Source organism: Cnephaeus nilssonii (assembly GCF_951640355.1).
Source record: "Cnephaeus nilssonii genome assembly, chromosome: 6".
NCBI classification, from domain to species: Eukaryota; Metazoa; Chordata; class Mammalia; order Chiroptera; family Vespertilionidae; genus Cnephaeus; species Cnephaeus nilssonii.
Genome location: NC_137077.1, coordinates 88128633 through 88156416, shown reverse-complemented (window position 1 = coordinate 88156416; position 27784 = coordinate 88128633). Strand labels below are relative to the sequence as shown.

Sequence of the window (27784 nt, the reverse complement as noted above, 5' to 3'; positions counted from 1 at the left end):
GGGAGGAGGACTGCCCAGCCAGTGTGCGTCACCGCCTCGCAGAGCAGAAGAGGAGAGCGAGCTGGGGAGAGCGAGACACTTTGGAGGGGAGGAGAGGCAGAGTCGGCAGACCCCGCGGCTCTCCTCTCCACCACCCATCCCTTTCCTCTCTTCTCCCTCGGCGTCCCTCTCCGCCCTTAATATCCCCCCCGACAACCCCAATTAGCCAAAGCCAGGAGGTAAGGGGAACCCTTTCCCCTCCCCCCCTTCCAAAAACTTTTCCCGTCCGGAGAAAGCAGGGGACCGAGCGGGCACCCCGCTGGCCATGGAGCTGCTGTGCTGCGAGATGGACCGGGTCCGCAGGGCCGTGCCCGACGGCAACCTGCTCCACGACGAGCGCGTTCTGCAGAACTTGCTCACCATCGAGGAGCGCTACCTCCCCCAGTGCTCCTACTTCAAATGCGTGCAGAAGGACATCCAGCCCTTCATGCGCAGGATGGTGGCCACCTGGATGCTGGAGGTAGGTCCGCGGGCACGTTCCGTCCGTCCCCGCCCGCATTCGCCCCGCACCCACGCAGGGGCCCTAACGCTGGGAGAGGAGAGCCTCCGCTCCCGCCTCCCCGGCTCCCGGGTTCGAGGTTACCCCGCGCCCCTTTGGCGAGACGCGTGGCTTTATTTCAGTTCCTTGCAAGATGCAAGATTAACTGGGGGAGGGGAGGGGAGGAAAATCTGGGAGAAACGAGGCTGTCTTGGAGTGGGGGTGGGGGAGCATCCGCGCGCGTGTGCATGCATGTGGCTGCTGCTTCCCACCCCCATTCTGACCTGCCCTTCGCGAAGCCCCGGCCGCTTTCGGTGCAGTTAAGACGGGACTAGGACGATGAAATCGGGACCTAGAAGTTTAAAAAAAAGCAACCCCCCCAGGCTAGAGCAAATTCGCCCTAGCCCCAGGTCCCCGCATGTGGTCGCGACTCCGCGTTGGCACTCACGGGGGGAGGGGGAGGGGGAGGGAGGAGGGAGGAGAGGAACGGGGAATTTAGGAGCCCCGGAAGTCACACTGAAGAAACGTGTGTTTTAGGGGAGACCAAGAGAACCATTTCTTTATCCTTGCTCCAAATCTTTGCCGAGAGCCAGCCGTGTGCCCACGTATGCACAGCTCTGGACCTGCCGTGGTTTCGCCATGTTGCTTTGCAAAACTCGGGTTGGAAAGGCTAGAACACGTCGCCCGCTCCCCCTCGCACCCCGTTATCGCGGCCGCCCCACTTCTCCCGCTGCCCTCTCCCCCAGCCCGCAGTTCACAGTGGTTACTTACCGTTTAGCTTTCCCGTTTCCTCGGTGCGGAGGTTTGGGTGGGGTGGGAAGGGGGGAGGAGGTGTGTGCAGGGGGGGTATTGGGGCACCCCTAAAGAAGAGATCGGAGTCCCCGTGCCTCTCCGGCGGCTCCCGGGTCCTCTCGTGCCCCCAGCTCCTCACCACGTCCCCCCGTTTCTGCCCTTGTGGGCCGCAGCCGGACACTCCCGCCGCGGCTCTCACCCCTCCAAGTTTCCCCTCGGGATCCAAAGCCCCAGGGATAGAGAAACGGACCTTTCCGGCACCCGAAACCTCCGTTTTGGGAAGCCTGGATCCTCCTTGGGGTTTTCACGCCAAAAGGGCTTTTCTAGGGCATTTCCTCGATTTTTAATTATTTTTTGAAACCGTCCCCCCCTTGCCTCCGACTCCTGCCGCCTCGGCTGCGGCGCTCTTCCTCCTCGCTGCCCTCCCCCTCCCTTCCCCACCTCTCCCCACCCACCCCCCCAATAGCGGCGCCTGGACCGCGGGGACCCCCCGGGACAATTTTTCCAATTGTCGGGAATGATAGAGTAGAGTCTGGGGGTTCGGATGAGACCAAGAAGAAGACCCCCGGAGCCTCCAGAATATTTTTATTGATTTTTTGAAAAGATGACGAAATCCAAAAAAGAGAGTGAGTGAGTTAGAGTGAGGGAAGAAGTGAATAGCCAAATGGAGCGGCGTGAAGCTGCGGGCGGCGCTGCGAATTTCTTTGCCTCCCCCCTCCCCTCACCCACCCCCCGTTTTGGATCTTTAGTTTCACCATTTTTTTGTTTGTTTGTTTTTGTTTTTTTAAGGTTTCTGAAGAATCCCCCAGCGCGGATGGGCTATTTAGATTTACCCCAATTTCCTCATTTTTATTCTTATCACATTCTACTCCCCTCCCCCATCCACAAAAAATTAAATATTTTTGTAATTTCTATAAATTATGCTTTTTCTTTTTTTCTCTCTCTTTTCCTGATATTTTCTCCCCCCTCCCTCCCTCCAACTCTTTCCCACATTGTAGGTCTGTGAGGAGCAGAAGTGTGAGGAGGAGGTCTTCCCATTGGCCATGAATTACCTGGACCGCTTCTTGGCTGGGGTTCCGACTCCCAAGACCCACCTTCAGCTCCTGGGTGCTGTTTGCATGTTCCTGGCCTCCAAGCTCAAAGAGACCATACCCCTGACGGCAGAAAAGTTGTGCATTTATACCGACAACTCCATCAAGCCCCAGGAACTGCTGGTAATGACTGCCCCCTCCCTCCTTCCCTCCCTTCGTGTCCCACTTCCAGCTCTCTCCTAGCACTCTCCTGGTCTCCAAATAAATTCTTAGGATGCAGAGTTACCCACCACTGGAATGTTCACACTTACAGGAAATATTTCTTTTAATAAGATTTTTTTTGTGTGTGTTCTCACAAACTACTGAGGCTACATCCACAGAGAAGATCCTCATGGAGATTTGTATTGGTGAGATTCATTTGCAGTTGTGTGTGTGTGTGTGTGCGTGTGCGTGTGTGTGTGTCTAGGAGATGCATGGAACACCATGATAATATTTTAATAAAATTCAATCACCGTATTCCGAGAAAATAGTCTGGCTACACACATGATAGGAATAACGGGATATATTTCTTTTAATAAGAGTTTTTTGTGTGTGTGTTCCCGTGAACTACTGAGGCTACATTTACAGATAAGGTCTTCATGGAGATTTGTATTGGTGAGATTCGTTTGCAGTTGTGTGTGTGTAGGGGAGGCCTGGAACCCCATGATAATATTTTAATAAAATTCAATCACTAAATTCTGAGAAGACGGTCTGGCTACGCACATGATAGGAATGTATCTGCATGACTGGAATGTGTGGTGGTGTGTCCCCCTAAGAACTTGAAGTTCAAAGGTAGTGTCTATGTTGCTATAAAGTCTCAAGATACCTGCACATAGTAGCTGTTCAATAAATATGCGTTCACTGACTTTTGAGCAAAGTCAAAATGTGGCCCCCATTGGTGGAATCTCAGACTTGAGCTCCTGCCTCCAGTGGGGCTGTGACCTCCACAACCACATGGGTCCTGTCTTCGCTGGTTTTCTACCAGCAAACCTTTTTCCCACCTGATCTAACTCTTTTTCCCTGCAGCGTCACACATAAGACGTCCATGTTGCAGCAGTGGAATGGTAGAGCCGCCCACCTCCAATGTCTGCACACCTTTCTCTACACTGTTTAGAAAAAGGGCCCCCTCCTACCGCCCTTTCCCTTACTGGCAAGGCCTGCACAAAGTCCACAGAGCTGACTGGCTGCTAGGACTGAGCTCTTTGTGAGAGGCCTTCCTTTCTGGAGCTGTGCTGCCATCTAGTGGCAGACATGTGCAAGGGTGGGGGAGGAATTGCCGAGAATGTAGAGGGGCCTGAATGACTTCACCTTTGAACCGCTGCCAGATTTCAGCTGCTTCTGGGTTGGTCCGGAGAGGCCCAGAAAGGTGCTTTCTTCTGGGAGATCTGCTTCCTTTAATAATGGTACAAGATGAGAGATTTATACTCACATTCCCCTGTGAGAAGGAAGGGCTGGAATTTCAAGACATCTCAGAAGACACGGGTGGTTTAGTCGTCTTATCAGGGATTTTGTTCTACCTCAATGGTCTTTACAGTTCGTAAAGAAAAAATTGTTCGAATTGGCAACCAGTTTGTTTTCCTCAAGGGGGGGGGGTGGGGGCCAGGAACACTGATCTTCCATATGGTTCATTTGTTTCAACATGATGGTAGACTGAGGTGTTCTTTAGGACACCCCAATTTTTCCAGGACCAACCAGGCTAATTTATATTGCTCCAAACAAATATTCCTTTTCCATTCCTCATCTCTTGATCCCAGAAGTTGGGGTCTTGAGGAGTCCTAGTATTTTACGTCTGAGAATGCCGAGTCCGGGAAGGGAGCGAGCCCAGGCCCACAGGCAGTCAGCGCTGCGGAAGCAGGCCTGGCTCGGGTTGCTGCCTAGCAGATGGAAGGGAGTCCGATCAGCTGTTCTCAGGGACCGGGAGAGCAGGGTACACGACAGGATGGGCGCTCCTGAAGATGATCAATTGATAGGCCCATTTCCCCTCCAACTACACATTTTTACGGTGTTCTTTTTGGCCTGTTTTCCCTTTGAACGCAATTGCCCAGAAGTATATCAATAAGGGAGAAAAGCAAGGTTTTTTACTAGGTGGGCTGCTGGCGAAAGGCCTAAAAGAGACAAGGTTGTATTGTCCCCCTTCAGCATTTGCACTAAGAGATTCTGTGACCCTGGACAAGCACCTTCACCTGACCCTGAATCACCTCCCAGGTGCACAATGGGGTTGCTAATGACCATCTTGGTCGTTCAGTTTCGATGACAAAGGCCTATGAAAGGGTTCTCTGGCTGTGTAATAGCGCCCCAAGATTTCTGCATTATGTGTTGAGGGAAAAGTTTTAGCAGAGAGGAAAATGGCAATTTTTGGCACCAACTATAAGCAAGCTAATTGGTTGCCAAGGATTTGGGCCAACGAACCTTATTTTGAGCTTTATCTGTGTGCATCATTTTTCCATGAGGATTAAAAAGACTTCAGTGATGGAGACCTATACAATAAATTACTACCAAAGGGCCACAGTGACCTTGGCAGCAGCTTACTGTAGGTTCAACGTTCTGGGTGGGCAAGCAATAGCATTGCATGGAAGTCAGAGTGGGGTGGGGGTGGGGAGCTGGAGAGGAAAAGAAATGGAAGAAAGTAGAATCTTGGCAGCCGCTACCTGGGCTCTCATTATTTTCCGTGGAGTCTGACATTTGAAGCATAAGAAGAGCCTTCAGCAACTTCAAAGCTTGAGGAGCACTTTGACAAGTGGGCAGCCTTACAACCTAGCAGCGTCCTAATGAGCATCATTAAAACTGTCTGGACCCCAACCTCCCAGCCCCAGCAACACCAGGTCGCCTGTGGGTTTTATACTCTTCTCCCTTCTCCACCAGGAGTGGGAGCTGGTGGTGCTGGGGAAATTGAAGTGGAACCTGGCTGCGGTCACTCCCCATGACTTCATCGAGCCCATCCTGCGCAGGCTGCCCCAGGACAATGAGAAGTTGCCTCTGATCCGCAAGCATGCCCAGACCTTCATTGCTCTGTGTGCCACCGGTAGGAGCAGGTTGGGGGTGGTGGGGTACTGGATAGCCCTGTTAGTCCTTTGGGGAATGGGCAAGGGGAGGCAGACTGGGTTTGGGGTTTAGGGGAGGGGTGGTCTCGAGAAATCGAGAGTCCAAGGTTTCATTCCTGGGCTGTTTCTCCTTTATGTGAGCTGCCATATTCTCTTTCTCTACTGAACTCATAAATGGTTTATGAGGACAGGTGTGGTAAGGAAGAAAAATAGTGCCTGTTAAAATATTCTTTATGATGTCTAAAGTGCTCTTTGAAGATTACATATACTGTTCACTGGTTGTGTTTAAATCTTTAATCTTTTGAGGAAAAGGATGGCTTGGAGATAAGCCCAAGAGGAAATTTGGGGGTGGGAGCAAATACAGGTGAAAGGAACACTGTCAAGATAAATACACGGCCTGCACTGATAAGTGGTGAGGGAGGCCAAAGGAATTCTTTTTACTGGAGGGCATTTGCTGTTCCCTTGCTCGGTGGGGGAGTGAACCTGGTTGGCTTTCAGCAAGGACTCACTTTCTGCACTGGGTTCTGATGTCCTCCGTGTGCTGCTGTTTTGACTTCAGTTGCAGACTAAATATAGCAACCTCAACTGGCCGATTCATGTTCAGATCTTTCCACCCATTATGTTGGGCCCACAGTTGATACATAGGGCTTGCCCCATTTGCTTTGCATTTTCCGAATAAACTAAAGGCAGTGTGGTTTGATACTGTCCCAGTAAACGGAACCCTGGCCAGTCTCGACCATTTTCTTCCCTGTAGTGGCCACGGGCGAGAGAGAACCTGGAACTTTCGTTTTGCAGGGGAAAGGTTTCAGGAATTTATATTTTCACATTCAGAAGTGTTAGGTAAAGATCTTTTGCCGGGAGGGGAGTTTAGCTCAAGTTTGCCAAGAGTAGTATGGATTGTATGGGCGGGACTCCAGGGGGTTAACTTTTAAAAATCTTACTGCATGTTATTTATAAGTGGGTACAGATGATCTTATAATATGTAATAGTGTATATGCTTGATGTTCACAGTCAAAAGGTCAGGCTTTGCCACTTATCATTGAGGAGACCTTGGACAGGCTGCTTAACCTCTCTGAACCTCAGCTTCTTCATGTGCAAAACACGCCTATAGATACATGATTCTACAGCCTTTTCAGGGTGGTTAGAAAAATAAAAATCAGAAAGAGGATATGCAAGGAAGTAATTTGTAAACCAAGGAATGTGTGGGACAACGTGCCACGGCACTAAGTGAAAATGCCACTGTCGCCACTGCTCACTGCTCCCGCCGAGATGGGTGTGATTGCTTCTCTAGCTGCCCTCATCCAGTCCCGGTGGGACCCTGTGCCCATGCCGCCCACGTTTGATTCCAGGGCTCAGGGTTCCTTTCGCTGGTTTTCTTTGGTCCTTCCCTTCCAGGTCCGGACCAGGCCTCCGGGTGTGTGTGTGCCCTGTGCCCCTTTGTGGGAGAGTTAGCCCCCTTCCTGCAGCCGTGGGGGCCATTCTTCAGAGCCCCCCGGGTTCTTGCTGCTTTTAGACAGTAGCCATTCTTTTGCTTCCTCCCTTCTGCTGTCTAGCCTGGGCCCTAGAGGTCAGGCCTCATTGACTTGCCACTTTGTCTCCCAGGCCTGGCTGTTTCTTTCCGCTCCCTTGTCAGTATTCAACGGGGGGGGGGGGGGGGGGGGGAACCAGTCCTTTTTTCTATGGCCCTAGGATAGCTGACCGCAACCCTCAGCTCCCCCGTTGCCCAGCAGTTGATAGCCAGAGTTCTGCTTTGACCTTGTCTCTTGACTGACAGATCTTTTGGGGTCTTTCCACTCATTTCTCCTCTCTGATTGCTGACTGGGGCAGGGCTGGTGCGTGGAATAACCCAGGCGTGGGCAGATCCCCAGGTTCTGCAAAGGCCCATTCTCCAAAATTGGGGATTCCATCCCCCACTCCTGGCCTTCTTACCCAGATCCTTGGGGTAGCTGCCAACTCTGGGGCCCGAGTAGGGAGCCTGGGATTCAGGGACTGAGGACAGAGGTCTGAGGGGAGGCAGAGGAAGTTAGGAAGACTGCCTTTGGGAACTTTGAGCTGGTTTGGGGCAGAGTCTGGGGACAGAGAGGAGAAAGAACACCGCTCACCAAGTGAAAAACCACGTGCTAAGTGCTACTAAGCCTCCAGTGTGGACTGTCCGAGCAGAGGGAGGTTCTCAGACGTGTCCTGGGTCGAGAAAGGATGTTCCTGTCTCTTTCCCTGATCTGTCCTGGAGTGGGATGCAGGACTGAGCCCTACAGAAACCCACTGGGTGCAGGTTTACGTGGTGGCACAGACAGTATGAAAGCTAAGGGCTGCCTTCCTGGGAGAAAACACCCCCTGATTAGATGAGATTCCACATCCTGGGGCCAGACTGACCGATGGGTGAGAGCCTAGGACTGTCTGGTAAGTAGCAGGCCCAGGGTGACGGAACCGCAGGTAGGTGACCCTCCAGCCCTTCGCTTCCACGTCACGGCTCGCTCCCTCCCCCCAGCCCCGGGCCTTCGGTCACGGAGCTGAAGAAGCACCTGCGGCCAAGGCCGGAGGCCCGCGGGGTCCGGGGGAGCTGGTTCGTGGGGAAAGCTGGTTGTGAAAGAGCTGGCAGGGTGTGCAGTCTGGGGAGCGAATGTGTGTGTGAAAGGGGAAGAGAGCGCGGCGAGCACCGAGGGGCCGGGAGAAGGGGAGCGGAAAGTCAGCCTTCCTTTTCGGGGCTGAAGGGTAAGGTGGCGGCAGGGCGGAGAGGTGGCCTCCTCCCTTCCCTGCGCAGCCCCAGTGGCTTCTGGAAGAGATTGCCTCCAACTGCCTGGTATTCCTCTCCCAGCCGACCTGCTCAGTGGAGGCATTGGGGCGAGGGTGAGGCCATCGTCATAGCTACTCCTGGTGTTCCCTTTCCTAGAGCTTTGACCCTGGGGAGGCCGAACCGCGCCTCAGAACCCCCCAGGTCTGCAAACAAGGAAAGGAGCCCATTTCAGGTGACTCGGCCTTGCACTCCTGTGTTGGGCGATTCTTGACACCTGAAGCCATGCACAGCAGAAGATTCCAGTAGACTCTAGAAGACGGTGGCATTGAGTTTGGAGTGGGAGTGGCGGTGGGGGGAGGAGGGTGCTTATCCTCCCTATCCATGGCCCCCCACATCCCCGAGCCTGGGAGCCCCACCTCAAGATGCTCTGCTTAGCTATTGGTGCCACGCACAGGAGAGCCCCAAGGCCTGAGCCCAGGTGATGGTGAGAACCATGTGCCCGCCCAGCCCCCCTGGCTTTACCAAAAGGGTGTCTCATGACTTTGTGTCACCAGGGACAGGAGAGGCCCAGAGAGGGCCAAGGACTTGGCCTCTTGACCCAGAGAGGGGAGGTTTACCTTCATGGTTGCCCGGAAGGAAGAATTGAAACCACCTTCCCCGCTGTGCGTCTCTAGCTGCCTCCACAGCTGAAAGGTCAGGAGGCTGAGGGGGAAGCGGCCAGTTGAACCGGGAAGAACCCAGAGTCTCAGTTCTGTTAAGTGCGCCTGTGGGGACAGGCAGTGTGACATCTCACTTCCCATCTGGCTGTCAGATGAATGAGGGGCAGGCTGCTCACCATTCTCCAGCCTTCCCCTGTCCTCCCACCGAGGCCTGAGGAGTGAAGTTGGCATTAGCTTGCCATGGCAGTCCTGGCCCACAAGGACAGGGTGTGCTGAACCTCTTCTGGGCGTGGCAGGTGAGGTGTGTGCTACCAACGTCATTCATTGGCCTTTTAAACTCCCACCTGACTTGCAGGTTGGAGGAAGCGGGCCGGGGGGGGGGGGGGGGGGGGGGGGGGGGGGGGGGGGAATAGGAAAAGGCCTGGTTGGGTTGTTTCTCTATAGCCGCAGACCAAGGGTCTCTTGCCCCCTAGTGGTGAGCAAAAGTAAAGCAGTTTCTCTTGTACTTCAAGGCCTTGGTCACCAGAGCCAAAACCATCTGCGCTAAATTTACCTGACAATTACGAGCACCTCTCACTGCCCTTGCTCAGACGAAGGATCCCAGCAGGGCCTGGGAGGTCCTGTGGTGTCCTTGGGTGGCTTGTGCAGGTCACACAGCACGCCCGGGCCATGGCTGGGACTAGCACCCATCTCTTTGACCCTTGAGCCAGGGCTCTTTCTTCTGGGCTTTTCTTCCACTTCTGCTAGGAAGGAGGACCCTGTGTTCCTTAGTGTGGGATGACGGAGGTGATCTTGAGGAGAAGACCCCTTCTGGTACGTTATATAGAGCACTTGGATCCAGAGTCCAAAAGTCTCGATCTTAACCCAGGCCTAGCAGTAGACATCAGACAAGTCACTTCACCTCTCGAGACTTCATTGCTTCATCGGCAAAGGACATGTTTCAGAATAGGTGACTTGTACACTGTCATTAATTCCTCACTATCCCTACTGCATGGGAGCAAGCACACAGCAGCAGAGTGCCTGTGTGTACCCGTGGACTACCCTCAAGTCTGCCCCTTGCCCCCACCCCCTCTCCAGGAGAGGGGAGGCTGTGCCAGAGGCTTCCAGCTCCTTGGCTCTGGGTGAACCACACCTGCGTGAATGTGGAGGGCCCTGGGAGGAGAGTTGCCACCTTACGTCTTCCTTGTGTGCTTGTGACCCCTTTCGGTTCTCCTGAGGGGCCTCGGTTCCTCCCGCTCCTGACAAACCATCGGGAGGCTTTGGGGACTGGATGAGGTCACTTCTGGGACACACCCACAACTTCCAGTGAGAGATTCTTCAGGTCGCACAGAGCCCTCTTTCCTCCCACCCTTGGCGTGCTTGGCCTGCTCTCGCTCAGCGTCTGCCTGCAGACCCGGGATGCTAGGTACCTTTCTCCTCACCTCTCTGAGCAGAATCCAGCCGTCAGAACTGCCCATCACAATCCCACATGAGTTTCCAGTGGCAAGAACAGTGGTGGTGATGACAGTGATGGTGGTGGTGGCAGCTGACAGATTCCTTACCATGAGCCAGGCACTGTGCTTTTACATGGATTATTTTAGTTAATCTTCAGAACGACCCTATGAGGTGGGTATAATTATCCTTATTTGCAGGTGAGAAAATAGGCTCAGAGAGGTCAGGTAACTTGCCCATTTTCACACAGCTATAGGTAGTGGGACATCAGCCTCCATGCATTCCACCTTCCAATTCTTGGAGCTTCTTGGCTCTGCTGTCCAAATCCTACCCATCTCCTTGGAGAGTCCTCCTAAGTGTCTCCAAGGCTTCTAGCCGCTTAAGCACCTCCTTTCTTGGAGAAGTTTCTTTAGAAGTTACCCATGTGTACACTAGTCATGGGGAACGCACCAGGCTGTACCATCTGACTGTGTTTCACTTCCTGGGGGAGCCATCCCTCAGAACGGATCACTGGCCAGTCCGTCGCTCCTCATTATACTTCAGGAGAAGGAGGAGTCTCAGGAAGTCACAAACATCTCACCTTTCCGTGGGCAGCGAGGGTGGAAAGAGAACCTGACCCTGAATGTGCCTTCTGCACCCAGATACAGCTTCTTGGAATTTTTGACCAAGAGACTTAGAGATTTCTGAGAGATTTTTACTTGTTTTTTTGTTTTGTTTTTTTGTTGTTGTTGTTGTTTGTTTTTGTTTTTTTGCTAAAGTAAAATAATACTAAAAGAAAATTCACAAAAATTTACTTCCCCAACCAAATGGTAGTAAAATTTGTATACATTTTCTATGTACGCTCCTAGTTCATCCCTGTGTGTGTGTGTGTGTGTGTGTGTGTGTGTGTGTATTTACATATTGATGAGAGGTTGTAAAATTAGTACCTATGCATGTTTTTCTGTCCTTTCCCCACCCCCAAGTGATATCATGGGCATTTCTCAATCCGGTCACATAGCCAAAGTTTTAAAGTTTCCAGGAATGGCTAAATGGGTTGGTAGAATGTTCCATGGATGGGGGGGGGGGGGGGGGCGTGGAGGGGTGGGAGGGAGGGTTGGCTGACTAGAGCCAGTGCAAGTTCATGACCCTTCAGATGTTTCATTCTAGTGTTTTTCTCGCTGCTGTTTCCCTACCAGGAGAGGGGGTGTCCCTGAGGTGATCCTGGGGCTGCACCTGATGCCATAGTGCAAGTTCATGACCCTTCAGATGTTTCATTCTAGTGTTTTTCTCGCTGCTGTTTCCCTACCAGCAGAGGGGGTGTCCCTGAGGGGGTCCAGGGGCCGCACCTGATGCCTTGTGCCTGCTGGCTGATGGAAGCCGTGCTATATTCTGCTGTCTCTTCCTTGCTTTTTTCCTAGGGAGTTGTTCTTTTTTTGTTTGTTTGTTTTTAGCCCTCACCTGAGAATATGTTTTTAATTGATTTCTAGAGAGAGAGAAACATTGTGAAAGAAGCATTGGTCACCTCCCACACATACGGTGATTGAACCACAACCTAGGTATGAACTCGCAACCAGGAATTGAACTTGCAACCTTTTGGTGTATGGGACGACGCTCCAACCAACTGAGCCACCCAGCCAGGGCGAGTCTCTTATTCCAGATATTTGAGTAAAAGCAAATTAGAGCTGGAGGGCATCTGGGAGATTAGCTAGCCTGAGGTCTTTAAACTTTTTGACCTAAACCTTGAAGGAAGAAATACACTATATAACACAACTCAGGAGACACATAAATACATCAAACTGATACAAAAGTTTCTCAAAATGGTGTTTACTCTTACTACCTGCACTGCTTCCTGATACTTTCTATCCTCTTCTGTTCCATTAAACAACTAAAAATGCTGGTCATGCCCCACTGATGAATTTCATGACCCATTAATGAACTGCAACTGGAGGTTAGAAAAACGCTGATCTTAATGGGATTCCAAGGGCTGTGGGAGGAAGTGACTCGTTCAAGGTCCCATCGCCTGGACCAGGCTTCTGAGTGCTAAGGCCGCCTCCTGTCTGACTCAGCAGGCGAGCTGGGCAGCTGCTCCTGGCTCTAGAGGACGCCAGTCTGCTGCCAAAGAGGGTGGCATGGAGCAGGGGCCAGCCTGGTTACCAGCAGCTCCTCACCATGGGGGTGCTATGGCCAGCTTGTGTGCTCCTCGGACCTGTTGAGAGGCAGCTGTGTTCACGCACACGGTGCTCCCCAGTTCTGGGGAGAGGGGACAATGTCCCCAGGACTTCCCCGCAGTGTTTCCCTAGCAAAACAAGAGAGGGATAGAGTCCTGGGTAACTAGTGCCTGCTGCACCCAGGACCACCGATGTATACCTCCTGGCTTCCAGAAGTTAATTTGCTAAAAATAGAAGTTGCTCTTGCATGCAGAGGGACAACCAAGATAGGCATGTGTGAGGTGTGCTTCTTGGTCTGAGAACTGAAAAGAGGGAGGAGAGCTCGAGGATACCCTCCTGCCCTTCCCTGCCAGATGCTCCCACCCAGGCTTTCGTGGGCCCAGGGCCACGGGCTGGCTTACTCCTCTGCGTTATGAATGCCACAGGGGGAAGCTAATGAGGTTATTGGGCAGAGAAACACTCCTGTGACCCCCTGGGGAAGAGACCTACAGCAGAGCAGGAGGCAGGGAGGTTGGCTTTGTTAGTGTCCAACGGGGATGGAGACGGCACTGGAGGAGCTAGTGGACAGCAGGCTTTGGGCAGATCATCATCATAGATGTCCCTCAAGAGGCAGACATGGTGAGAGGGCTCAGGAAAGAACGCCAGACAGACCGTCAGATGGCCAGGCCTGCTGCGTCCATGGGGTTGGCCGAGCTGGGAGGGAGGTCTGAGCATGGTTCCGTGAGCAGCAGTGTTTCTAGGAACACCACTGACTTGGCGCTGGGCAGTGGGGTCACTGATAAAAGTGCTCCCGGGGACTGTTGTAATTGTGCATTGTAGAGGGAGGAAGGGAAATCCAAGGTTGAACTGTTTTTGAAGGTTCAAGTTGAAGTGCCACCCACGTCTTCCCTCTGCACCCCCCACCCAACCTTACAGGTTGGGTCTGTAGGGCCGGGGTCTGTTTCCGAGTATCTTCAGGCTGGGGCGCTCCTGGATCTCATTCCTTCCTGTGCCCTGACCTTGTGCCTCGTTCTCACAGACTTTAAGTTCGCCATGTACCCACCATCGATGATTGCGACTGGGAGTGTGGGAGCTGCCGTCTGCGGGCTGCAGCAGGATGAGGAAGTGAGCTCGCTCACCGCGGATGCCCTGGTGGAGCTGCTGGCCAAGATCACCAACACCGATGTGGTAGGTGGCAGCCACCTTCTCGGTTCAGACCAGACACCTCCTTGCTCGGCTCGGGGGAAGAGGGTAGCCGGTTTGATGATGATGTGTCAGGTACTCTTGTTGGTGGTGGTTTCTGTTTTCTAAGATCAACAACCAAGGAAGTACAAAATCCAGCAGGGAAGGCCTCCTCTTCAGGTTTCAAAAGCCTTAAAACAGAGAAAAGCACTTAGCAAGCAGGTGCAAGGGGGAGGGCAGGCTGGTTACTAATTTGGCTTTATGGCATGGGCTACCGAGTGGATGTGAACTCGCTTCCTTTCCATTTACATACACGACAGGCTGCCTCCTCCCGCTTTGGTTGAGCTTTCGTGTCTGCTCGCGCCAGGGCTGGAAGGCACAGAGGAGAAGGGAGGACCTGAGCGAGGACCCCACATGAGAGTGGTGTCGGCCTTGGCAAGCCCCTCCGCCTCCCCTGCCTCTCACTTCCCTTCTGTTCCATGCGGTAATAGGTTACAAGGCGCGTGGAGAAGAATGAAGGGCCACACCAACGGAAGGAACTGTTACTAGACGTGGCTTTGCCCTGTGGAAGGCCCAGAGGCTGTAATGCGGGTTGTCAGAATTGGAAGCTCCTCACAAGGAGAAAGGTTTTGAGACAGACCAGGGTTAAGTGAGCCTCCTAGTCAGCTGGTAGAAGACTGCAGCCCTTAGAAGGTCTGAGCCAGGGGCTTCTGAGAGATCGGGAAGGCACAGAGGGGGTGGGGGGTAGCCAGCCTGGGGGGAGGGCAGTGGCAGAGCTGGGATTAGAACCTGGGAGCTCTGACGTGGCCTGGGAACCTTGCTCTCCGCCCTTGCTGCAGAGCCCGGGGATCTTTTTGTTTGAAAAAGGCCTTTGGTTTAAAGGCAACTGGAGCGGGTGTTAGCTCTGAGGCCCTCGTGAGTCACCATGGAGAGGCTCAGGAATGCCGGGGGACTTTATGATGGCCCCTCTGGGTGTTCTTGGGGGGAGGGGGGATTCTGAATGTCGTGCCGTGGGAATATATTAAGTTAAGGGATGATGTGGTTGACAGGCCTCTGGCCTGTGCCGTCACTGAGGACACCGAGCAGAAGGTAAAACCTGCCGCTTGCTGGCTTCCTCCCCCACCCACCTTGCCGCTCATGACCATCTCCAGGAAATGACGCAGGGAGGTGTTGAGGCTGTGATAGAACCCACCCGGCCTCCTCTGAAACAGTTCTTAGATAGGCTTTTAAAATGCTGGCTCCAAAGCATAGGCGTTTGAAACATGGTTTCCAAAATATAGATTGAAACGACCCCTCCAGGGCAGCTCCAGGTGAGGAATGCTTTTTGAATCCTCTAGAGACAGGACTTAACATTTATAGAAATGACTCACTTCCTCCCTGTTCTGAGTAATGCCTCCTATTAAGGCTGCCTTTCAACAAGGACTCCCAACCAGCTTAAGACACGCCCTTCCTTGACCCCCAGAAACAAAAATGTCAGTGACAAGAGTTTGACCCCCAGGCCTTGTAACATCTCTCAGGTACTTATAGACCTGCTCCAGTTGGCTGGTTGCCCCATTGGTGGGTCTCCATCCTTCTCCCATCTCTCCCTTTATCACCCCTTCCTGGTTTCAAACGGATAGAGGTCATTTCTGGGGCACCACCAAGGCTCTCAGGCTGCTTTGCTTTTCAAGACTGCAAACCACTCTCATTTCATGCTGGAGAAACTGCTTGCCCTTTCAGATACGATGTAGCCAGCCCATTCAAGTCAGCGGTCAGACTGGGTTAAATGGATACAAACTCCCTCCGAGTTCTATAAATCCCAGCTATTGAACCCCAGAAGTGTGGGCGTGCCTCCTTCTCACAGAGCTTGGGGTTAAACATTTTAATATGAAAAACGAAGCAGAAACTTAGAATCTGAAACTATACCACTTTTCAGGTGACAGTTTGAGACCTCAGTAAGTTCCAAGCTTACCCCCAGTCCCCAGAGGGCTTGCTCACCCTCTTGCTAGGAAAGTTCCTAGGGGAAAGGCTTGAGCATCATGGGGCCAGGCTGTCTGTGTGCTTAACTTCCAAGTGCTAAGTCTCCGCCCACCCGTCAGCCTGTGTTCTCTGAAGAGCTGAAGCACGGAGTGAAGGGAAATATAAGGACTAGAATTTAGGCTGCACCAGCTCTTGGAGGGAGGTGAGTTTTGCTTCCTGAGCTCTGTGTACCATATCTTGGGTTGAGAAGTGGTATATTTCATCCAAGCACTTACTCTCCATCACTTGTGGGAGTGTTTATTGAAGGCCCATTTGTCCCAGACGCTTGCATTATGAGCAAGGAATAGACCCAAGGCACCAAGGTAGAAGTTGGGGGTGTGGGTCGTGCATGGAAAATAAAAGATGAGGTTCCTTCCTTCAAGGAACTTTAGCAGCGGTGTGGAGAATCAAGAGTAAGGTAGGTAAACCCTCGCAAATGCAGGTCACAAATGAATGACAAGTCATGTGTTAGGAGCTATAAATGCAATAGGAAATCAAGTCAGATGAAGGTGCTCATCAGGCCTCAAGTCAAATGCAGGCCTCCCAGCAGAGTAACCCTGATGACTGAAAATGTCGTTGGAATGGAGAAATAAAATGTGGTATGTACATGCAGTGGAATATTACTCAGTCTTAAAGATAAATGAAGTTCTGACACATGCTACAACATGGATGAGCCTTGAAAACATGCTAAGTGAAATAAACCAGACACAAAAAGATAAATATTTTATAGTTCTACTTATGTGAGATACCTAGAATAGTCGAGTTCATAGAAACAGAAAGTGGGCTAGAGGACACCAGGCCCTAGGGAGTGGAGGGAATGGGGAGTAACTATTTAATGGTTATGGTCTTTCGGTGTGGGCTGATGAAAAAGTTCTGGGGATGGAGAGTGGTGATGGGAGCACAACGAACTGAATGTACTTAAAGCCACTGCATACTTAAACACGATTAAGATGGTCAATTTTATGTTACCCATATCTTGTCACATAAAACATACATGTACACAGATACATACATACAGTGTCCTTGGGCCACACTGAAATGCCCAAAGGTTTTCGTGAGCTCTCCCACAAGGAAGTCAAGCACACAGTGCTGCATTTGCGCCCCCCCCCCCCCCCCCCGGCTCTCAGCACTGAGTGGGAACTGAGTGGGAATCGGGAGGAGCCAACATCCTACCCTGGAGTCCCTGCAGGCTGGGTCTGCCCTGTGCACCTTGTTATTGGTGGTCTCTTGAAGCTTACAACGTTCACTCTGCAGGGATTGTCAGGGATCAAACTGCTGCAAAGGGGGTCCCCTTGATGGGCTGGAGGCAGCCGGACCAGCCCCTCTGGCTCCCTGGCCGGCAGCAGGAAGCTTTGCTAGGAGGGACCCATGCGGTTCTGAGAAAGTTGGTCTTTGTTGCTCCCTCTGGTTGCCAAAATAAACCGGAACGCTTCATTCCAAACAGAAAGCTGAGTGAGAAGCCTGACAGTTTTACAGGGAATAAAAGTCTCAGAGGGTGGTATATTTTAAGTACTTTTTCCTTCCACTCAGAAGTGTTGCTAAAAACAGACACCAGCCAGAGAGGCAAGTGCTGGCTTTTGGGGGAACCTGTACCGGCTTCCGTTGCCAAGGGTAAGTTTGAGAGGCGAGATGGGCTGGTTCCCCGTGAACCTTCCCCTGCGTCTCCAGGCAGGATTGGGGTTCCTCTTCCGTCCCCTGGGCACTCTGCTCGTGCCCTGTGCCAGCGTTGATCTCACTGCTCACTTGTCTATAGAACCTCTTGAACAAGACCCAGCTTTCACTCGGCTCTTTCTCCCGAGCCCCTGGCAGAGTCATTGCGGAGCGATGCTGTAGACAAGGAGGGGAGGAGGAAGGAAGGAACGGAGGACAAAGGCTGGGCACATGCGTCTCAAGTGCATTTCTAATCCTCCGGTCTCTCCAGGGCTTTTCAAAAGCTTTCGGTTTCTCAAGATCAATTATAGGCCAGGGTCCTCGGAAAGTCTCACCTGACCTTGTCTTAGAGCGAGTCGCTTCAGTTTCACACGACACAACTTCACCAATTGGCTAATGAAAAAGTAGAATTGAGACTGGCAGGCCATGATGATGTTGTGAAGTTATTGGAAGATATTTAACAGAACAGACACAGACTCGAGTGATCTGGCCATTACGTGTATCCTCCTCTTCTTAGGTTGCAGCAAAACTCTGTCACATCCTAAAATAGCGCCCAGAGAAGGTCCCGGATGTCCCTTCTTTAGGGTCATCCTGGCTTGTCATGATCCTGACGGTCAGCGAGCTGTTTAAGAAGTTAGCAGCAAAGTGAAAGACGTCTATTTCGACAGCGTTATTCACAGGGTCCCTCGCGTTGTCTCGGTCCTCCTAGGCCTGCCGGCTCACCTTATCTAAGGCCAAGCTCACAAGACCCACGAGAAGGGGTGCTGGAAAGGAAGCTGGGGTAGGAGGTGGGGGATAGCATTGGAGGTTGAGGCTTCCCTCTCTCGCCATCTTTTTGCTGTGGGCCTCATTGGGATGCAAGGAAATACTCCAAACAGCCTGCGGAGAAAGGAAGAATGAGGCAGTTTCCTAAGTTGTCTCTGCCTGAGTTGGCGAGGGTCTGGGGCTCATTCAGCCCTTTGTCGCCCGTTGAGTGCCGTGCGTGCGCGGTGACAATGGAGCGATGCAGTTACACGGAGGGCTAAGGGTAGGAGTTCCGTCGTCCTTTGGCCCATTCATGGAGGCAGAGGAGGGTGCGGGGCTCGGGCTGGAGCCAGCCAGTGGAGGAAGTCGGGCCGTGCGACGAGCTGGAGGTCACAAACACGCTGTCAGGGCGCCGAGGCTGGGGGCGCGGGCCAGGAGGGGCCGGCGTCACGGGAGTTGGAGGCTTTCCCGGCCTCCGGCGCTGGGGAGTGCCACCTGTCCAAGCTGACAGACGGGCGTTCTGGCGCCCCGTTGACTCAGCTTCATTTGGGGCATCCTACCACAGTGCTGGGCTGGCGGGGGCGGAGGTCGCGGGCGCTACACTTGACATGCACGTAGCATCTTTGCATTGAGGGTGCCCCTCGGGCTAGATCTCCTTTCCTTGGAGAATCTCTGGCCTGTACGTCTCTCCTTGGAGCTGGAAAGAAAAAGAGGAACATAGGGAAAAGAGTTCTGAAACTGGCGGCTTATCTTCTTAAGCCCAGTCTTAGCTTTTAACCAGTATCCGGGGGACAAGCCAGGCTTTAGGGTCTAGCTGTAAAATGAGAGCATTTTGCTGTTTAATGTGCAAAAGTCCTTTGGACCCCCAAATTCTCAGGTTCTGTAGTTACCTGCGTACGTTGTCTTATAATTCTGCCCTTTGGAAATACTTTATCCCACTCTTCTCAGCTTGGCCTCCTCCCCCTTCAGCCTCTTCAGCTGGCCTCCCCTTCTGTTTCCTTCCCTCAGCGGGACCTCTAGCACAAGCAGCCCTGCTGGGCTGGAGGCAGGCGCCTCTCCTCAGGTCACTGCCCGCCCCACCAGCCCCAGCACGCGCTGAGGCCTGGGGAGCGAGGTGCTCCGCGGGCAGGAAGGGGACTCTGTGCAGTTGGCACGCTGGTTGCAGGTAATGGCTCCGCCACTCCTCTCCGCTCTCCACCAGCTCCCAGAAGATTCACATGCTCCTGGGAAGCCCAAGGAGGGCCCTAAATGCTAAACCAGGGCGTTAATAAGCAGGAGTGAGCTCTGTCTCAGGAAGGGGATCCTCAGCTGATTGAGGTCTCACTGCTGACACCTAACAGGGGCTCCTTTTTAAATGTAATGGTTCAGAGCTTCTGTCTGTCCCTCTGCCCGACATGCATGCGGGTGCCTGCGTGCACACACCATCTCTCAGTCAGCGGAGAATCCTGCATCCTGTGTAGAGAACACACCCTCTCAGGCTGGGCGCTTTGGATAGGATTTGTCTTCCCTGGAGGCCACAGTTACTGTCTCTGGTTTGGAAGGGTTCTGACTCCTTCCCCCTGCCTCTGACGAACACACGTTTAAACATACCCTCAATAGCTCCTGAGGTACCTCTGCAGTTGGAAGGGGCATCGTGCAGTCACTGCCTGGATTCAATTCCGTATTCTCTGCAAGAAAAAGAGAGAGAGAGAGAGAGATAATATTAACTTAAATTTCTCAGTGAGGAATGCTGGGAGTGCTGCTGTTGAGTCTTGCTCCCTCTTCCCGGGGAAAATCGGTGCACCATGTGGGTCCCAGCATTTGAAGGTGGATGTGTGCCCACCACATGGCCCCAAGAACAAGTCAGCTCCTTCAGATGGTGCTCAAACGGAGCACGAGCTGTCCATCCAGCTTAAGAAGAAAAACCAGCAGAGTTGGATTCACTGTCCGTCTCTGCAGGACCTTCCGAAGGGATGGTCAAGACTAGTTTTGTCTTACCATGTCATGTTTGCCTGGTATGTTAACCCCACATTAACTTTGACTTTCAGATGATTATATTTTTAGATCGTAAGGCTTTAAGGTTTTCAAATGTCTCCTACTAAAAGGCCAGTGTCCTTATAAACATGATGCCTTTAGCCTTCACCGCCTAGAGCTTTTGACAAGTGGTGAGTAACTCAGGAGCCCCGGTGCTGTTGCATGCCCTTGGAGCGGGAGCGAGGGGAAGATCCGAGCAGGGGGCGGGCAGGAGAGGCCCACCAGCTTCCTAATCGCTGCTGAGGGGGGCTCGCAGGGTAGAGGGTAGGACCAGGAAAAGCCACAGGAAAGCTGAGAGATGTCAGTAGGTTTCTTGGTTGCCAGCCCCCGACTCCTCAGCTTCCTCGGGGTGGCATGGGGACCTCTGCAGCTGGGTGCTGTCTGTCTTGGTTGACATTCAGTTCGCAATGCCAGTCACAGTGCCCTTCACCAATCTTGAGCAAATGCTAATGCATCCCTCATTTTAAGAAGTCTAAAGAGTCCAGCTGGTGTGGCTCAGTGGTTGAGCATTGACCGATGAACCAGGAGGTCATGGTTTGATTCTGGGTCAGGGCACCTGCCCAGGTTGCGTGCTCTTTCCCCAATAGGGGGCGTGCAGGAGACAGCTGATCAGTGATTCTCTCTCATCATTGATGTTTCTATCTCTCTCCCCCTCTCTCCTCCTCTCTGAAATCAAGCAAAAGATATAAAAAATATTTGGGGGGAAAAAAAAGTCTAAAGAATTCTTTCAGATCCCTGGATTGATTATCTATTGTTTTTCATAATTAATAATGATCATTTATTGAACTGCCACTTAGTACGTCATACATAATATCTCAGTTGATCTTTACTCCATGAGTGTTTCATTATCCTTATTTTACAAGTGGGGAAATTGAGAGCAGAGAAATTAACTTAGCTGCTGCCTTCAAGTATGGTGGGAGGTCAGCAAATACCCACCCTTCCTCTTTTATTTTTTCAACCCCCGCACCCCCAAACTCTCCTCTGCCTTCCCTCGCCCTTCCTCTTTTTATTCTTCTTACATTCTGGGGGGATATAGCACTCGTCTGCAGTTGTTCCTACTCTTAATTCTCATAAAAAGCTATAGTTTGAAATGTGGAGTGGATGAGAGAGAGGGGACTGGAAACTCTGTTCCCGAGTAGTTAACTCCAACTTTATTTTAGATTTTTGGGATATAAAGATGACCCCTCTGTGCTTGGCAAACAGTCACCTCTGTTCATTGACAACTGCACAGTGAAACAGACAAATGGAAAGAACCAGGCAGATTCAACTGAGCACATTTTCCGTGTGTATGTGCTGCTGAAGAGAGTGCAGAAAAGCAGCCTTGCGGAGGACAGAGGTTGGAATACCCACTGAGCAAGGGGTTCAGCTCACGCCCTGCTTGTTAGGAGGAGCCACAGAGTCTCCCTAGTGACACCATGACCTGCCATTGCATTCCACACCAGCCAGCTACCAGAGGCTTCTGCCTTGGGGCAGACACTTGGCATTTTCCCCACCAATACACTAATATCAGAGCAACCCTGCACATCTTGGCTTATGCCCAAATCGGACCGCACAAAGTGTCCAGAATTGGGTAAGCATTCTGTATTGTATTTTTCTGAGAGTTAAGGGAATGGTAAATAAGCAGAAAAACAGAATTTTTGTAGTGAGAGCTGGTGCCGTTCAGCCCATTCTTCTCTTACCCCTTGTCTGCTACAGCGCTGTCGGCCCCTTTTCTCCGCCACCTCCAACTTCCCCAAGCAGGAATTGTCTTATGGCCCTTAGATTACTCGCGGACACTGCGTGCCCATCCGTGGCCAGAGCTTCTCAGATTCTCCTATGCACATGAGTCCCCTGAGATTCTGCATTTCTAACACGCTCCCAGGTGATGGCGAAACATGGACTTGGAGTAATGAGGTTCCATGGCACGTCAAAAAGACATCTCCTTTACTTCACATTTATTTCTACTGCAAAACTAGTATGGAATGATAGGCGGCTTGAACTGTGTGTGTATATATATACATATTTGTGTGTATTTTCTTTATCAAATGCTCTATGCCCTGTTAATGTTGCTAACAGTTCTCTGGTCTGGACCTTTCACCTAGGATTGCCTCAAAGCCTGCCAGGAGCAGATTGAGGAGGTGCTGCTCAGCAACCTGCAGCAGTTTCAGGAGCAGGGGGATGGATCCAAGGAGGAGGAGGAAGTGGTGGACCAAGCCAGCACCCCTACAGACGTGCGTGATATTGACCTGTGAGATGTCAGTCGGGCCGCGTGGGAGAGATGTGTTCAAATCTGCTCTCTCCTTCTCTCTGGTTGTTTTGTTCTTTATGTTTTAGGGTGAAATTAAAAAACAAACAAAATTCTGCTCCCACCTAGATCATATTGAAAGGTCTTTTAGAAGTGAGAGAAAAAGGTCCTATAAAGCCAGAATAATTAAAAGCATTTGGTGCCTATTTGAAGTACAGTAGAAGGGAATCCCTTGTGTATTCGAACAGTTATTGCTTGATTATGTTAAAAGTCATAGTAAAATGCTTACAGGTATACTGCAGAGTAGCTAGAGAAAATGTACGCCTGCATTATGGGAAGAAATTAGAGGAGACTTTTTTTTTTTCATGTTATGAACTAGCACGTATACACCCCTACTAGGATAATTTCCAAGAACTGCGTATACATTTTATGGCATTAGATTGCTAAGCCATGAACTTGAGAAGGAATTGGAAACAAGGATGGACACCGTGGGGAGGGAGGATGAAACAATCTCTCAACGTGACTGAACCATTTTGGATGTAGAAGCACCTTTGGTCTTGACCACCTATGACTAAGTCAGGAGCATTGCTGGATCTCTAGTTAGGAACTCTTGCTGTCTACAGTAGCTGCTACCTAAAACAGATGTTTTACTTCCCAGTTGGACACAGGTGATTGGGACCTGGGTTTATGTTTTTTGACATCTTGCTTCTTCTTCCAAACATGGTTCAATGCGTATACCACCATATTTTGTCTAAAGGGGCAACGTAGCTCTGGGCCATTACCAAACCTCACATGAAACAGAGGCAGATGGAGACCAAGGGTGGGATCTGGAATGGAATCTTTTAACGTCTAAAGAGAGTAATGTGACCCTGGCATTCCTTATTAGGAGAAAACTAATTTTTGGTGCTGATTGGCATGTCTGGTCCACACTTTAGCGTTGTTATAAACCATTCCATTCGAAAAGCACTTTGAAAAATTGTTCCAGAGGGATAGATGGGATGGTTTATGCAAATTATACCGAGTAGACTCCTCCCTTCTTCTCCGGTGCCCCGCCCCCTCCCACCCGGTACTATTCGCTTCTGGTATCTGACATTCTCTGGTACATAGTTCTGGTGTCCCTCCTAGGACTGGAGAGACAGCCCTCTCTGCTGACATTCCCATCACAACATTCCTCAGAAAAGCCTGAAAACAAAGATCTGTTATCGTTTTGATGGCATGTAAGGATCTTAACTCCCACCTATATACTTCCCCTTTGGACATGGAAAGAAAAGTTATTGCTGGTGCAAAGACAGCTGAACAGCAGTGTGGCATTTTGTTCCCTTTTACACTTTTTGTTAATTAGTTGCAAAGTTGTTCAGTGTACTTGAATTTTTTCCTCTCCACTTCTTACACACATTCAGTTAGCCAAGAGGTTGGAGCAACAACTTTTTTTTTTTTTTTTTGCACAATTATAATTGACAGGTAATGAAGCTATTTGTTAAAATATTTGCCTTTTTTTTTTTTTTAAGCAAAAAAGAAAAATCAGAACAGGGCTCCTTTGAAGAATTATTTTATACACAGATTCTGCCTTGTTTCATAGTATGGGGGTTGAAGATGGAGAAAAACCTAAGGGTCTCTTATTTTCATTTTATTATGTTCAGTTTTTTTTTTTATTACTTTTTTTTTGCGCTGCTAAGAAGCTAATTCATCCTTATTCACATTAACAGTACCTAGCTGTAATGTTTTTCACAGAGTGTGCTGCTATTTTATAAACATTTTTATAATATATTATTTTACTGCTTAAATTCCAAGTCCTGAAGTAGATGGTTGATATATGAGTTCTTTGTACTGGAAAAGCCCTTCCATAGTTTTTCTTCTGGTAGCATATTCACAGTTGGTGTTTTTTGTTTTTTTCCTTTTGGATTTTTTTTTCCTCTCTGATCACATTCTTCAAAGACAGAGTATTCTTTACCTCAGGTTTACTGGACAAAAATCAATAGCTACAACAGAAAACAATTCACATTTTTGTTTTCATAATACCTCACAACCATACAGTTTCTGCTTGGGAGCCCATGAGTGTGGAGAGAAGAAGGCGGGAGGAGGCTGTGGGCAGCAGGGTGGGCTTGGCCCGGGGCCTCACACCCAGGGACCTTTTCAGTAGTGAAGGTCATCAGGCTTCCATTTTGACTCTGGTATCCTCATCATGATGGAAAAAATACAATTGAACCAAGGGATTTCCCCTCCCCCCACGCAGACATTCAGCACAGACATTTAGGCAGTGGATGAGGAAGTCACGCTTTGCACTTAGGTATCAGGAGACAGGCTAAAGCATTCAGCAGGCTGCTTGGAGACCCTCATCTTGCAGCCCTTCCGAAAGCAGGGCTTTCCTCGCTAGGGTCCTCTCATCTTGCAGGGACCCTTCCCTCCCTCTCCTTCCCTGACACAGGCATCCCCAGCTCACAGTGACCACAGGTTTTTCTAGGTCTGAATCTGCAGCTCGCAGTGTTGTGGGGATTCCTCCCCCGCTGGTCTCCCACGGGGCAGCAAGCGCTGCGCAAGGCCAGGTCCTCTGCTAAGCAGCAGCACATGTTTTTAGGTGCAAATCGCATTGAATTGGCTCGATTGGGGAAATAGGTCAGGTGATGACTGGATGGTAGTTGAAGGGGGGTGGTGAGGCTGCTTCCTTACAGAGATGCGAGTCCTGATGCGGGAGATTCTCACAGGGTGTTTAGAAGGCTCAGGACTCGGTGAGTTAGCATAACCCTAACTTCTAGGGAGTTTCTGGTGGGGTAGTGGGCGGTGAGTTCTGAAGTTCTGGAGAGGAAAGCCCGCAGGCGGTCTTTTATTAAGAGCCCACTTTGCACGGGACACTGCTGGGCCCTGAGGCGCCCGCAGCTCGGAGAGAGGCGTGGTCCTCGAGTTCTGGAGTGTCTGGGAGCCTAAAGACAAGACGAGGTACAAACTTACTCCGTAGGGACCAGCCCTGAAGCGCAGGCGGAAGCAGCAGCAAATGAGAGAACCTGACGAGGCAGGAAACAGACTCCCTGCAGCCTAGAACTTCCCGATTTTTCTGCAGGCCCAGATGCCCCGGGGCCTTCTAGCCTTTCCTACTTCCTGTCCTCGGGGCCCAGGTGCTAGGTGAGGGGTTGCTGATGGGGAAGGTGCTGGTTGTCTGGTTTTCTTGCCTGTCCCCACCTTTAAACAAAAGGAGGAGCTCGTTGTTTAAGTGGCTGATACCCTCTCCTTGGATCTTGGTTTCCTTGGTAGGGGACTTTGTCTCAGAGAAGCTCAGTTCTCGTGGTTTTATTTTTTTTTTCTTTTTCACTTCCTACTTAAAGGGGTTCCAAACCTGTTCTGATCTTTTTCTACCTTTAAACAAAAAAATCTCTTCTTTACTTCCTCCTCTCTGTGTTTTTGTTTTTCTCCATCAGTGGGGGCTAAGTTGTTCCCCAAGCTTGCCAAATTTTGTTCCTCTCCCTGTTTTGGCCAAATCCTAGGTGGGGAAAATCCTAGTATGCCAAAAATGTATGCTAAGCATAATTTAATTCCATGCGGGTTCATATCAGCCACGAAGCCTGCAGGTGGAAGCAGGGGACAGATCCCCCAGCAGAGAGTCCCCGCCGCCGAGAGGACAGCCCCTCAGAACGGCTGCTCTCAGAGGAGCCTGGGCTGGGACTGCCCCCGGACCGCTGAGGGCTCACCACGCCTGACGGCCAGGTCCTCCTCGGTCTACACGCTTTGTTCCAGAGGCTCTGTTCTGCCTCTGTCGTCCTGCCAGGGCCACACATGGCTCGGAGACCAGCAGGGGCTTAGGTGGCAAGGCTGGGGAAGGAAGCAACTCTGACTGCATCAGCCTCATTCCCTCGCTAGCAGGGTGGGCTTCTCTCAGAGGGAGCCGTAGCTTTCCTGCAGTCTGGCCCCTTCAGGGCCTCTCCACACTGCCCTGGGGGCTCTGGGGCGGGGGTTCATAAGGACATTAGGGAGGATTGGATGACTTCTCAAAGAGGGCAGGGGAATTTTCTCTCCATGGGCCGAAGCGGGTAGGCCTGGGAGAAGAAATAGACTTGCACCTTATATCATGTAAATAATGACTTTCTAGTTCAAGGAGATGATATTGGTAGTATGGGAATGGAAGGTAGGGATGGGAAGAAGTCTGAGTAAGCCAGCTGGCTTCTAAGCCAAAAGGATTCCTCTTTGTTTATCTTTGAGCCAGTCCAACCCTGAGGATAGCTTTAAAAGGGAAATCAATGCTGAGACAGTCGAGTCCCCTTAAGCCAACAAACCAGCTATAGAAAGTGCAGGCTTCCACTGCTATGGGCTTGGACCAGTTCTCAAGAGCTGCTCATGCCACTGTCCATTTGTACAAAATAGGGCAGGGAGACTCAGAGGATGTTTATGACTTCCTCGCGCCACATGGTTTTTCATGATTCTAGACTCTAAACCCAGAACATCATTCAGCCTACATTTTTCAGAACGATTCTCCTATATTTGTGTGCCTCTGCTTTAGGCTTGGCTGGGCTATCAGACCTGAATCTTGGCTCAGGTTTCAAGAAGCCATCAGCAAATGTATCCATGCACGCTGTAGCCGCATCATTTATTCCTTTGCCTGCAGCCTAGGTTGGGGAAAAAAAGTGCCTTACTGAGTGTAGCCATTATAGTATTCAATGTATTTTAACAGGTGCCTGTCCTTTAAAAGCAAGGTGGTGTTTTGTTGTTAATGGGTTTCAGTTCTTATTGCTAGCCACCTCTTAAATCCCCAGCAAACCACCGGGCCATTGGATTTTTTCCATTATGTTCATTACCCTTGTACCATGTACCTCAGATCTCTCTTTCTCTCAGTTACAGTTTCTCGTCTTGGACTTCTTTTATTATTATTATAATTTTTTTTCTTTGCTTTAAACGAGTGTGATGCCATTTCAAGTCAATGTAATTCTCTCACAATGTACTCTATAAGAGGTGTGGGTGTTTATTTGGTCGGGATGCTAGCAAGTGCTGAAGTAGCATGATCAGTATAAAAAGGTTTTTAGGAAGTTTGGGGAAATGTTTTATTGGCTATGATGGTGACATGGTATAGTCAGTTGCCTTTGAAGAGGTCCTATCTGTTCAGTGTTAAGTGATCTTAAGAAATAATAACCTGTTATTCTGACTAGCTTAAAGATGTGTTTGGAAATGGTTTTGGATGTGATTAGGTAATGCTATGTGGACAATAAACTCACCTTGACCTAAATTCTCTGGCCACTTGGACTTATTTATAGACCAGAACTTCGCACAAAGGAATATATCTTTCCCGTGTCAGAACTCTATTGGCAACATCTGGTAGTGGTGTAAAATGCCGATCCTAACTCGGAAGGTAACCTTCAGGTGCATCCAGGCTATCACATTGCAAGTAATTGATTACATTTTTTCCCCTTTGGGTCACCCTGCTACCACCTTATAAACTAGAAGCTTCAGCCCACCTTCATAAGGTGTGAAAACAATTGCTATCAGGATAAGGCCTCAGGTGCTGGCCCCAGTTATTGCCAGCTGCTCCCTTTTGGCTGTGAGCCAGCCTCTCCTGGCGTGGAAGGTGCCATCTCCACATGGAGGGTCTCTGAGAGCCCTACCCCTGCAGCATTCCTGGCTCT

At 50.7% G+C, this 27784-nt stretch overlaps 1 protein-coding gene across 1 annotated transcript; it reads left to right on the top strand.

The window, feature by feature from the left end:
• Window positions 1-27381, top strand: CCND2 (cyclin D2). Its single transcript, XM_079774080.1, has 5 exons — window positions 1-499; window positions 2308-2523; window positions 5242-5401; window positions 13410-13558; window positions 22039-27381. The coding sequence occupies exons 1-5, from the start codon at window positions 305-307 to the stop codon at window positions 22186-22188; spliced, it is 870 nt and encodes a 289-aa protein (XP_079630206.1). The 5' UTR covers window positions 1-304; the 3' UTR covers window positions 22189-27381.
• The last annotated feature ends 403 nt before the right edge of the window (window positions 27382-27784 follow it).